Raw genomic sequence first — 13,150 nt, forward strand, 5'->3', positions numbered from 1 at the left:
TTGGCAAGCGGCTCTGCTTCTACCCATTTGGTGAAGTAGTCGACAGCTAGGATGATGAATTTTCGTTGTCCAGTAGCTCCCAGAAATGACCCCATGATATCTACCCCCCATTGAGTGAAAGACCAAGGACTTAGAAAAGAAATGAGTTTCACTGGCGGTGCATGTGTAAGATTGGAGTGTAGTTGACAATTTTTGCATTTTTGCACGAACTCTAATGCAACTTGTTTGATCGTGGGCCAGTAGAAGTCTTGCCTCATTGTTTTAAGAGCAAGTGCCTTGCCACCAAGATGCTCCCTACATATTCTGGAATGAACTTCTTGTAGAGCATAATCAGCTTCAGATGGAGGAAGACACTTGAGATACGGACCTACAAATGCCTTCTTATACAGTTCATCCCCTATAAGGATGAAGTTGGCAGTCATGTGTCGGATGCGAATTGATGTAGTAACATCATCTGACAGTGTTCCATCTTGGAGGAAAGAGATGACGGGATCCATCCAAGATGGCACCCTTGGGTCATCTATAGACAGTATCTCCCATGTGTCATGAATGCTAGGAAAATGTATCTCCTCAATATACTTTCTTTTATAGAGATCTCCAGGTGTTGAAGTCACAAGTTTGGCGAGGGCGTCAGCTCGAGTGTTATGCTCCCAAAGTATATGAATGAGCTGACATGTTTCAATTTGGGCGAGAAGTGTTTTTACCAGACCGAGATACTGCAATAGTTATAAGTTATGAGCGTCAAATTCTCCTTCTACTTGGGATGCAATAAGTTGCGAATCAGTGTATATAATCATATTTCGTACTTTGCAGTTGATGAGAAGATTTAATCCGGCGACGAGCGCTTCATATTCAACAACATTATTGGTGGCTGGGAATTTTTTGGGAGATGAGTAGTATTCCTGCACCAGCTCTCGAGTTTCCAGACGCTCCGTCTACATATAGTGTCCACTGAGGTGACCGTGGAAGAGAAGATGGTGGTTCATCAGCGATAAGTACTGTACATTATACCACAAAGTCGGCCAACACCTGTGATTTGATGTTTGGTCGCGGTAAATAATGGATGTCAAATTCTCCCATCCCAATTCTACCCCAATTCTACTGACCATTTAACTAATCTTCCTGATGCTTCTGGTTTTTGTAGGATTGTCTTCAAAGAGAGTTGCATGTAAACGTTAATAGTGTGAGCCTGGAAGTAAGGACGATGTCTCCTTGTACAGAATACCAGGGCTAGTGCAGTCTTGTCCGCCATCGGATAGCGACTTTCTATATCAGAGAGATCTTTACTGACGTAATATACTGGTTTCTCGATTGTGTTTTCTATTCTGACTAGAACAGAGCTTATTGCATGAGGTGAAATAGCTAAATAGATAAATAATAAATAATATTTCCCCAAATAATATTTCCCCTTGGATGGGTTTTGAGAGAAGGAACGGTGAAGTTAGATATGTCTTAAGTTGTTCAAAAGCAATCTGACAGTCATCTGTCCATTGAAAATCAGTGTTCCGTGCTCCTCTTAGTATTTTGAAGAACGACATATAGTTATCTCCAGAACGATCTAAGAACCGGGATAGGGCGGCTATACGACCATTCAATCGTTGCACCTCCTTGATGTTCCTTGGAGGCACCATCTCTTTCAACGCCTTGATTTTTTCTGGGTTTGCTTCAATCCCACGATGGGTAACCATAAATCCCAGAAACTTCCCTGATGTGACCCCGAAAGCACATTTAGTCGGGTTAAGTCGTAAGTCATACTGACGAAGGAGTTGAAAACACTCCTCCAGATGAGAAATGTGTTGGGATGCTTCCAAGCTTTTTACTAACATGTCATCAACATAAACCTCCATTTTATGTCCGAGAAGGTTTTTGAAGACCTTATTCATGAGTCGTTGATAAGTTGCACCAACATTTTTTAACCCGAATGACATAACCTGAAAATAGTATAAGCCCTTATCTGTTTGAAAAGAGGTGGCATCCTTGTCCATTGGGTTCATCTTTATTTGATTGTATCCTGAGTATGCATCCATAAAGCTTAACATTTGATGTCCAGACGTGGCATCGACGAGTTGATCTATGTGTGGGAGGGAAAAAATATCCTTCGGGCAAGCTTTGTTGAGGTCTGTATAGTCGGCGCACATTCTCCATGAACCGTTAGTTTTTTTTACCATGACGACATTGGTCAACCATGCAGGATGGTGTACTTCCCGTATAAACTTTGCTTCGAGAAGCTTGTTAACTTCTTGTTCAATAACTTGTAAGCGATCTGGGGCAAAATTGCGCTTCTTCTGAATGACTGGTTTAAAGGTCGGGTCTACCTTTAAAGAGTGCATGATTATTTCTGGGTCAACTCCAGACATGTCGGCTGGAGTCCATGCAAAAATGTTTTGGTTCTTTCAGAGAAGATCTACATACTCCGACCTTTTCTCATTAGAGAGTAGGGAACCAAGCTGAACTGTTCTCGAGGGATGTTCGTCAGAGAGTGAGATTTGAACCAAGTCTTCTACGGGAGAAGCCCGTTGAGATACATCTTCATCTCGAAGATCGAAGTTCTCAATGCTAAGTATCATTGACGGGTGTGGCTGAGCTTGTCTGAGGTAGCATGATTGTGCTATCTGTTGATCACCTCGCACGACACCGATCCCTGTCGGGGTTGGAAATTTGATCTTTAAGTGTGTTACAGAAGTCACGACGCCAAAAATTGATTGCAATGGTCTCCCGAAGATAGCATTATACGCCGATTCTGATTTGACAACGATGAATTGGATTGAGTGGGTTATCTGTCGAGGAAAATCTCCCAAGACAACTGAAAAATTTATTGTTCCCTCGACCCTCACTAGTCGATTATCAAAACCATATAATGGTCCGGATGCATGTTGAAGTATCTCCCTTGTCAATCCCAAGCTGAGGAAAGTTGAATAGAACAAGACATCAACAGAGCTCTCATTGTCGATCAGGATCCTCTTTACGTTATAGCAGGGCTCGCCAATTCCCGCGCTAATGACTAAAGGATTTTGATGGGGGACTCAAACTCCTTCCAAATCAGAATCATCAAAAGTTATAGGCTCAAGGCGCAATTTCTTCTGCATTGGTTCGTCAGGTACAGTGACAAGGACTTGATCAATCATCGATGGGCCTCCAATAATTATTTGAATTTCTCCTACGACTGGGTGACCCCCATGTTGCTGCCTTGATGTATTTACTCTCCTTTAAGAGTAGTCGGAAACACTTGACACAAAAGCACATCAGAAGCACACTGAATGTGCATGATAGTTCGATAATGATCAATATGCTCGTAAGGGTCGGTTGTCCCTTCATATGTATCGATGCTCGGAAGCTTAAAGCCTGTTGAGATGGGGTGTTGGAGGACCGCATTCGCTAAGGGAGAAGATTCATGGATGTTACGGTGAGCGTAGAAGCGATCCTTTTTCTCTAAGGGGAACTCTTCCCGGACGAGGCGTCGTAGTTCATTGCGAATGACATTATCTGGAATGACGGGAAGATGTGGCGATGTCGGGTGAGCTGCACGAGATGGATGAGTGGAGCTTGCTGTATCTAGGAGTTCAACATCACGACCTGACAGGGGATGTGTTCCTTCCTGAGGAGGCGGGCCGACATGAGTTCCTCGAGCGGTATGTTTCTCGTACGTTGCGGAGTTAATGGTAAACGAATTTCATCCAATGATGTAGGCAGCGGTTGTTGAGCCCTGCGTAGGAGCTGTAGAATCTCTAGTTGAGACTCCTCCATTCTACGCATTCGATCTTCTATTGAAGGACCCGAACCACCTTCATTGGTAGGATAGCGTCTTCCAGGGCGGGAAGACGAAGAAGCATGTCGCCCTTGGCTTCGTGAATGCTCCCTGAAACGATGGCTGTTGGAGCGGGATGCTCCATTATCACGAACATTGTGTCTAGTTGCTATGTAGTAGACCGTGTAAGTACTTTAGTTGTGAGATTGAAACGTTCCCACAGACGGCGCCAAACTGATGCGTGTTAGAAAATTCGCAACAGTAGAGTAACGGATTATCGTCTTAGCGTTTAGCGTTGCACGAGAATTCAACACACACTCAGATGAAAATGAATCAAGCTATAATAACATCAGAAGTTTTTACGTGAAAAACCCGTAAAAAGGGAAAAACCACGGGGTCTGACCCAGTTGTAAAAATCCACTATCAGTTGATAATTACATATGCCCCTTGTCCCACAGGCGGGAAATGGTTACTAGCTTTTCACTTTACAACGTCGATTGAGACGTCTAGTAAGCGGTGGTTGACGGAGATCGACGGCGATCGATGGTAGTTGATTACAATCGATGACGGTCGGTGGTGGTCGACGACGATCGACGATGGAGAGGATGATCTTGGACTTGAGCTCCTTCTCAAAACCTCAAGTTCTCTCTTAAGTCTCATCCCTCTCATGTGAGGGGTGAGACTCTATTTATAGTGTTTTGAGTGCAATTAATGCATGACTGTGAACCATTTTAATCGGACGGCCTGGAAAGCTTCCCTTGATCAAATGACGTTTGATGGACATTTGAGTGCCTTAACGATGTTAGAATTGAGCAATCTTGGGCTCGTTGGATTCGTCTTTTCGAAACGCTTGATTCAACTATAAACTCGCTAGATTTGACATCTGTTTGACCTTTCAAATGCCTCCAGAAATCCCGTAGTAGTAGTGATTTAATGACTTGATCTGAGCCTGATTTGACTTGGATTGGACTAAATTTTATATCATTAGGTTCGTCTCATCGACCTGATCAGTTTGACTATAATTTTGCTGAAATCGGAGCTCCGGGTGACTCTTAATCGAAGTTTGAATGTTTCTTGTTCAAAAAATTGCATTGAGATTCGTGCTAGTTGATGGAAATTTGTTGGTGGCGTATCAAATCCTACTCAAATTAAATCCTACTTGTAGTCAAATAACCCTAAAATATCATATGAACACATAATTTCATGATAGCATTTCTATGATAGAAACAAAATCTAATCCACATGATGCAACACTCTTTACCATGAAAAAAAATATATAGAATGCTCTCATAAAACCAGTTCGTACAGGCCAATGCAAAAAGAGTAGAAAGAATATTGAACTGAAACAGTTATCAGCACCTTGTCTGAAGCCAATTATAACAAGAAGTACAAAGATTAATAAACAAAACATGAAATGATATATAGATAAAGCAAATAGAATCACCTGGAAAAGCATTTCCAGGCTAAGTTAACTCAGTCCAATTACTGAGTTGTCGCGGGTTCTGGTTCTGCTGCCTTTTCCGTTTCTACAGCGGCTGCTGAAGGTTGAGTATTATTAGCATCTTTCTCAGGGGAATTAGCGGCGGCAGCACTACTCTTCAACGTGGCTTCTTTCGTTGGCGTCGTCGCTTTCTTTCCATCTTTTTTTGCGGCGGCTTCCGCGTCCTTTGCCGGTTCTTTTGCCGGCGGCGGAGGAGGTGGTTTCATGTGCGGTGGAGGTGTGTGCTTCAGTTTGGCAAGCAGCTGACGCAGCCTGGAGAGATCGGTGGGCTTTCCTGGCTTTGGTCCATGAATTACTGCGATGGATGGCTTCTTTTCCGGATCTTTCTTACCTCTCTTCTCAATATTTGGCACTTCGTGGGGGATGAGCTCAGCAATGGCTTTCCAGTACTGCTTGTCAGCTTCGGCGTGGAACTTTTCCTGGTTCGTCAAAAATTGCTGGCACAAAGATGGCACATAACTCAAGATTAAAAGACAAAAAGGGGGCATTTACATTATTAGATACATTACCACCCAAATCCTATGTATTTACATATCAACCCCTAAGCTTTGTTTTTTCCATTTATAACAGGCAAATCTTTCGAATCACATCAAGGATGCCAACATATTAACTTTTTAAGAAGTGAAATGCAACTTTTCATTAATGGGTAGCGTGGCATGTAGTAAAATGTGAAATTTAGGTGTTAGATATGTAAATACATATAAGGGTCATTTACATACATAACACTCAATTCCTGGGGATTTACACATATAACACCTAAACTTCACTTTCACGTTTACACCGCCCCAATCTTTCGTATCATAGCAAAAATACCATCATTTTAATTATAAAAAAGTAAAGTGTACTTTTTTATGCATAAGTATGGTGGCATGTACGTAAAAATTAAAATATACGTGTTAGATATGTAAATACATAGGAACTAAGTGGAACGTATGAAAATCTTCCTAGATAGAAATTGAGTGGTATGGCATCTACGTGCATGCCACCCAACTCCTCTGTATTTACATATCTGCACATAAACTTTGCCTTTTTATATTTATACCACCCAAATCTTTTATATCACATAAAAAATACCACTGTTTTAACTTTTAAACAGTGAAATACTTCTTTTTCATGCATAGGTAAGGTGGTATGTATGTAAAAATTAAAGTTGAGAGTAAGACATGCAAATACATAGAAATTGAGTGGTGTGCATATAAATCTTCCATTATCTTTCTGATGAAGAGGGAGCCAGTTTTACCTTCTCTTTTTCTCTATTGTTGATCATGTTTGAGTCACGATTCAGTTGGCGCTTCTCATAGAAAGCATGTTTGAATTCCTCAGCTTCTGCAATTATCTGATTTCTCATTTCCTTTTCTTTTCTTTCTTTCTCCTCTAGATGAATAGCATTCTGGCTGCATGGATGATAGATAGGTAAAATATTATAAATAGAACATAACTCGAATAAATTAGAATAAATGAAGTGATAAAACAGTAGGGCTGTTAAAGAGCCGATTTCGAGCCGGCTCGGAAAAAATTCGGCTCGACTGGATTGAGTTCGGAACGAAATCGGCTCGTAGCTCGTTATGTTTGATTTAGTGCTAGCTTGGCTCAAAAGTGAATCGAACTTGATCAGAGTCGAAAGAGTTTTTTTTGGATCTGTTGCAAATTGAAATTGGCTCGTAGTTTGTTACATTTGATTTTATTTAGCATTATATATAATTTTTATAAATAAAAAATAATTCGAGCCGATCTCAAGTCAATTTGAGCTGGTTCTTATATAGCTCAAAACCAGTTAGAAAAAATTTGATAGAGTTTTAGCTCATAACTTAGATTGTTTATTTCGATCTAATCTCGATCATAGCTAAAATTCAAATCAATTTTCAAACGATTAATGATCTTTAAGCTAAATTCTCAACCCTATAAAACAATGGAAAATATTCATAAAAAAGCATGTACATTAACTCATGAAGATAACTGTCAGAAACTATCAACTATCTTTATCAAAGAATTTAATCCTAAAGTAAGAAGAACAACACATCCAACTAAAAGATTTATTTAAGTAGTAATAATTATTATTGCGCATGCCTCAGATCCTAATTTATGATCACAGATCCAAACAAATATTTCCTTGACTAGCCTAAGGGAAACCACAAGTATAATCTAAATCCCAATCATAGCATGACAAAAATATATTGTGCTGAAGTATCAAATGCTCAGAACAACCATAATTAATATCTAAATTATCATCATTTAAGATATAATTAATATCTAATATATATTTCAAAATACTAATAATCTAATTAAAATCCTGATCAATCTCTAATTTGCCTAACCAATTCTTTAATAATCAATTATTCTGGCTAATAATTTAATAATTAGTAGGAAGAACTATCATAGTCTCATTACTAAATACTAACATAATATTAAGTATTTACAAGAAGTAATTAGTTCGTAATTAACATCATTAAATAAATAATTAATTATACCATTGAATAGTCAGATCACTGAGTACAAAGTTAGGGTGAAGTGGGAGTGTGGTGAGATGGCAAGAGGTATAGTGGGTGTTAACGGACCACCACGATCAGAAAACAGTGGAGTGGCCCAATATCCTTGATAGAAATTTGTAGGAAAAGGAGAGTGACAAAACCCTACATAACAAATAAACAATCACAGTGTTCAAATGACGATGATGATATCAACATAAACTAAAAAAATTATAAAATGTGTTGCCAATGCTGAAGATGAAGGGGTGAAACAATAAGAAAATTGTTAAAGCCATGATAGATTAGAATTTGTCATAGCTCAAGATACCAGGCATAAGTTGTATTTGATTGAGGCCATAAATGATTTTGCAAAGCTGTTGAGCTATGAGATTGGCTAATCAGAGAAATCATAGTGGATCAAGGCTCTGATTCCATATACAAAAGAATAATGATTTGATTGTTTCATTGATATATTGTCAATATATAGAAGTCTACAATTTTGTAAAAGAGATGTTTTCCAGTTTCAAATGTATGCGAGAAATTCCAAAAGAAACCTAACTAAATACACAAGAGACTAAAAATAGGAAGCTGTCTAAGAAAAATAATATAGTATTTATTCTTTTACACCTTAGCTGACAATCATGATTCCTTAGCTGGATTGTTCATCATGGAGGTCAAAAGTAAGGATTTTCTTGGAAGATCTAAATTTTGTTGTCAAAGGAAAGTTGTATTTCTCCAAGTATGCAAATACCTTAATCCTTTATCAATATATAACTTAATCTCAACAATCTATAATTTTCTTAAGAAAATTATAGATGAGCTCATACAGTCTGGATGCAATTTACTGTTTGATGTGGGACAAAATAGATAATCACAATCAGTTTAGACTATAATTTTGAGTTTAATCTTCAACGAACCTGAGAATTTTCTATGAAATTGATGCCTTGATTTCTTGAAATATGCATGGCTACAGCTCTCTGCTAAAAATGACATGCACTGGTCTCAGGTATTATACTCCTTCACAGCTTCATGAAACGTGAAATGGTGAGGAGACAGTCAGTGTCTCTGCAAGTAATTGGATATGAAAAGAATTATGGCAGCAGTGTAGTTAATTATAATTGTATGGCTATCATTGCTCTTACATCCTTTTTCTTAATATTTTCCACCTGCTCATGCGTTTATATTTTTCTTATTTTCTGCATAGTTTGAAATTCAGAGATGGGTTTTGCTGCTCTACTCTTACTATTAGTTTCTTCTTCTATGGTTGTTGAGGGAAGGATTTGCCAAGAATGATTATGCTTATTTGGGTCTATTTGTGGCAACTTTCCGCCTGTATTGCATTTCAAACCATCACCATAGTTCTATTTGGGAAACTATTTTTATGCTATTTTTTAGAAATTTCTAAGGTGAGAAGCTACATTTTGTAACCCGATTTTTTTAAATATCATAGTTGTAAGAAAGTTGTTCTAATTTCTGGAAAAAAATATTAATAATCCTCACTGCAACTTTAAAAAAATTATTTTCTCCAAACACCTTCACAAAACAACGCAGCCATTTCAAATAGACCCTAAGTGCATTATAACTTAGTTATAAGTTATTCAAATTCTAATTTGCTCCCTACTTCTTTTCAGTATTCCATGATAGAAGAATCATTTGCCTTGTTAGGCTTCTAGTAGTGTTGCTCATGCCAAAAATTGTGCAAAGGACACCTACAGCTATAATTTGCAGTCTAGAAAAATTGTCTTAAAGATCATGAAGCGAGCTGATCGTTTTTTCTTCATGGCGCATTGCATAGGTAAACTTTGCTAGTATCTAAGAAATACCAATATATGAAATGTAACCTTGTCAGCCAAATCATAAAAAATTACTTGAAACTTTCCACGGTTCAAAGTGACATGGGCGGAAGAGGAGGCGGGATTATCTTTCGTATCCCAGATATTTGTGAACCGAATCAATCCAAACCTGGGAGAGCTAGTCGGCTGTTCCACGAGGTATAGGCGCCTTCATTCCATAGAGGGACCAAATCCTAGTTATCTAGAGCTTATATATTTGATTCCTTTGTTCTAGATTTTTAAGTTTTCTTCTTGTTTTCTCACAGGACACCAGTTGACGCCCAGGTTTTTTCTTCAAGGGCTTTATCCGATAATGAGTGGTGCTCCGGCTATTCTCGTCCGATGTAGTGATTATTCTCGACCTTCTCACTCTTCAACAACATTCCCTCCGCTACCAATGTCGCCATATTCGCTCCAGCCACCCAGAATACAGACATTTAACTGTTTTCCTGCAGCCGTCTACCCCCTCTCCACCCTTCCCAATCTGTTATCCCTTGCTGCCAACCCTCCTCTTTGCTGTTTTCATCCCGAAGACCGCTTGCTGCCACTCTTCAGTCCAGCCCCTCCATACTTGCTGCCTTCCCCTAAACCTCAACCCATCACCTTCTTTGTAGTGCTGCTGCCTCACACCACTGCCCCATATCCTCATTCGAGGACTCTCCATCACTTACCACCTCCAAAGCCGATCACAATCACCCCTAGACCTCACCCTAATTTCAATTCATGTGCCGCGTCTGTTATTATTTCCTATTTTTGTGCGTTGGTTGTACTCCTTATTTGATTTTAGTAATAAAATTTGTATTTTCAGTTGTTGTTTAGTTAACTCGGTTTCACAAATTACATAGCATGCTATGATTATAAGAAATAAAAAATGCCCTATGGATGAACTATGACATATGGATCAAAAAAGTCGAGGCAAGCAAAAATATATCCAAAACAAGCCCATTTCATGAAATCTGCAATCTAAGATTGTAAAAATCGGTCATTTCCACTAGAACATAAAAGAAAGAAAAATTTAGAATCACCAAGCAAATCATGCAACATAAATCGATCCAAAATATCAGCAATGGGAAAACCTTCAAATCTAAACCGATCGACAAAAAATTTCAACCATCATAAACAAGTTGTCATAAGAGAACCAAAATATGTTCAGATCCATAGCATAACATATAGAATTCTGCCTTCATTTGACCGTGATGGGAAAAGAAAATCGGCACCATTACAAACAACATCCCTAACATGTAAGCAAAAAAAATAGCAGATCTGTAACAGAAACGCTTCTCACCGGCGCCACTCCCGCAGCCGAAACCCTTCTTCCCTCATCTCCTCCGGCTCCGGAAGAATAGGGCCATCGGATGCAAAGATCCCACCATTCTCCTCAGCTCCATAGACGACCCCGTTGGATTCAGGCTCCATGAACGGCGAAGAAACCGAATTATACTGCGGCTGCGGATCGGATCTGAAGCTGTAGTGCTCCGGAGAGATTGCGTGATCGACGAGGATCTCCTCCGCATTTTCAAAGCTCCCGCCTGGAAGGTAGTCGCTAATCCCAGTGGTTTCATTCGATTGCTCGCCGCCGGCGAAGTTGGAGTAGGACCCGTAGCCCATGTAGCTTTCATCGTCGAAGGAGCGGCTCGAAACCCTAGCCGCCTCATCTCTCCGTCGTTGCTGAAGGTCTCGAAAGACGAAGACATCATCTCCTCCGCCGATCTACGTCCCCCTCCTTGTATGTCACTCTTCCTCTTTTTCTCCTTAATTAAGCTTTTATTGTACTGATTAACTTTCGATCTTAGATAAGCTTCTCTTTCTTCATAAAGCACGCAAAAAGTGATTACCACCGCTTATCTGCCAAACCAAACCGTAACATCAAACGCGCGCAACGCAGAGCGGATAGATAAGTACAAATGTAAGATTCATCCAACCCCACTATGCCATTACACATTAAATAATGTGTTAAAAATAATAATAAGGTTTAAGTAGTCAACTTCAAATGTATTTATCTAAAAAAATATTAAAAAAATAACATATCTTTTAAAATACTTAAAATTACATTTAATTATTTTTTAGTATTTTAAAAAATAATCATATGTTACTTAAAACACGTCAAATTTATTCTATTTCAAATCAAAATAGGAACATAACAGAACTAAAAAAACATGAAAATAAAAGATAAAAGTGATCCCAAACACCCCCTCAAAGTTCATTCAAATTCCGCTCCAACTTAATTCAAGTACTTCTTTGTAGTTAACATAATTTGGTTTATTTAATGATTTTTTCAACTCAAATTTGCTCGTCTTGTGATTAACAAACTTTACATAAGTAGTTTGTTTGAGAAAATAAACATATATGATTGAGGGCCCGTTTGGGGAAGCTTATAAGTGCGACGACATTTTTGAAAACGCCGCCGCACTGTTTGTTTTACACGTTTATGGAGATTATCACAAAACTGCGTCTCTAAATTACCGGATACGCGATCGCGGGTATAACCCCGCGATCAGCGTTCCGAATGTATTCCACGCGAATCTTTACTCGTCTACCCTTCTCGAACGACCCTCTGCGCTCGTCCCTCAGCACTTCCCAATCGCCCGAGAGTGGTAAAAAATCTCGTTCCTCTCCTCTCATCTTCACTCCTTTATTCGTTTTCTCATCTTCTCCTCTCTGCTCTGCCCGAGATCGCCATCCCGAAGTTTTGTTCGCCATCCCGATTGCCATCCCGAAGTTTTGCTGAACACCACCTGCCCTTCGCGCTAACCCTCCAGTCGGATCCAACAAAGCTCGTCACCCTCATCCATGGTCGTTCCCTCCACTTCGCCAATCAGCCGCCGCCGGAAAATGGAGGAAAGCGAGAGCAAGAAGGATATTATGCCACCCCCAGCCAAGCGTTATAAGAACCCTGGGATCCGAGTACAGGGAGGGCGTATCTATGACTCGGAGAACGGGAAGACATGTCACCAAGTAAAACCTAGCTAGTGGCCAAACATACTCTTTTTTTTCTCTTCTCATCTGATGACACATTCTACTTGTCCTGACAATGAATCTCCTTGCCTTCAAAATTTGCTCATATTTCAAGCTGATTCAATTATGAGTTTGTTTGGCTTAAATCAATTTGATTTTCAGCTTGCAGCAAATTGAATAGAGTTGATTGGAAATTAGTTATTTTTACTGTTTATTTATTTATTCATACAAAAGCATATGTTTTTTTAATACATGTACAAAACACCCACGCCACACAAGCGCGCACCACATCTTATTCAGAACAGGGGCAAAATGGTCAATTTTCCAGACGCACTAACCAAACAGCCAGACAACTTATCCATTTCAGCTGGTCATCAGCAGATTATAGCTTGTCCAGATCAGCTGGTCATCAGCAGATTATCAGGATAAGCTACTTATTAGCAAAAACTGGATAAGCTACAGCTGCCCCAAACAGAGCCTGAGTCAATCTTGTTGAGCTTATCAAATGAGAATTTAGAACATCAAGCTCTTGTGCATTGAGCCTTAATCGAGTTTTCTAACAAATTTATTCAAAAACTTTAAAAAGTAAACTATTTTATTGCAAATCAAGCTATTTAAGCATAAAAATTTTCTTAAAATGTAAATGCAATTT

General features: G+C 39.2%; 1 protein-coding gene across 1 annotated transcript; it reads right to left on the reverse strand.

Moving 5' to 3' along the window:
* Positions 1–5,080: 5,080 nt before the first annotated feature.
* On the reverse strand, positions 5,081–11,383 carry LOC110017941 (clathrin light chain 2-like). Its single transcript, XM_020715110.1, has 3 exons — positions 10,829–11,383; positions 6,487–6,640; positions 5,081–5,683 (listed from the first exon to the last, which is right to left on the reverse strand). Exons 1-3 carry the CDS (start codon positions 11,149–11,151, stop codon positions 5,228–5,230), a joined length of 933 nt encoding a protein of 310 aa, XP_020570769.1. The 5' UTR covers positions 11,152–11,383; the 3' UTR covers positions 5,081–5,227.
* Positions 11,384–13,150: the final 1,767 nt, after the last annotated feature.

Source organism: Phalaenopsis equestris, unplaced genomic scaffold (genome assembly GCF_001263595.1).
Source record: "Phalaenopsis equestris unplaced genomic scaffold, ASM126359v1 Scaffold000002, whole genome shotgun sequence".
Taxonomy (NCBI): domain Eukaryota; kingdom Viridiplantae; phylum Streptophyta; class Magnoliopsida; order Asparagales; family Orchidaceae; genus Phalaenopsis; species Phalaenopsis equestris.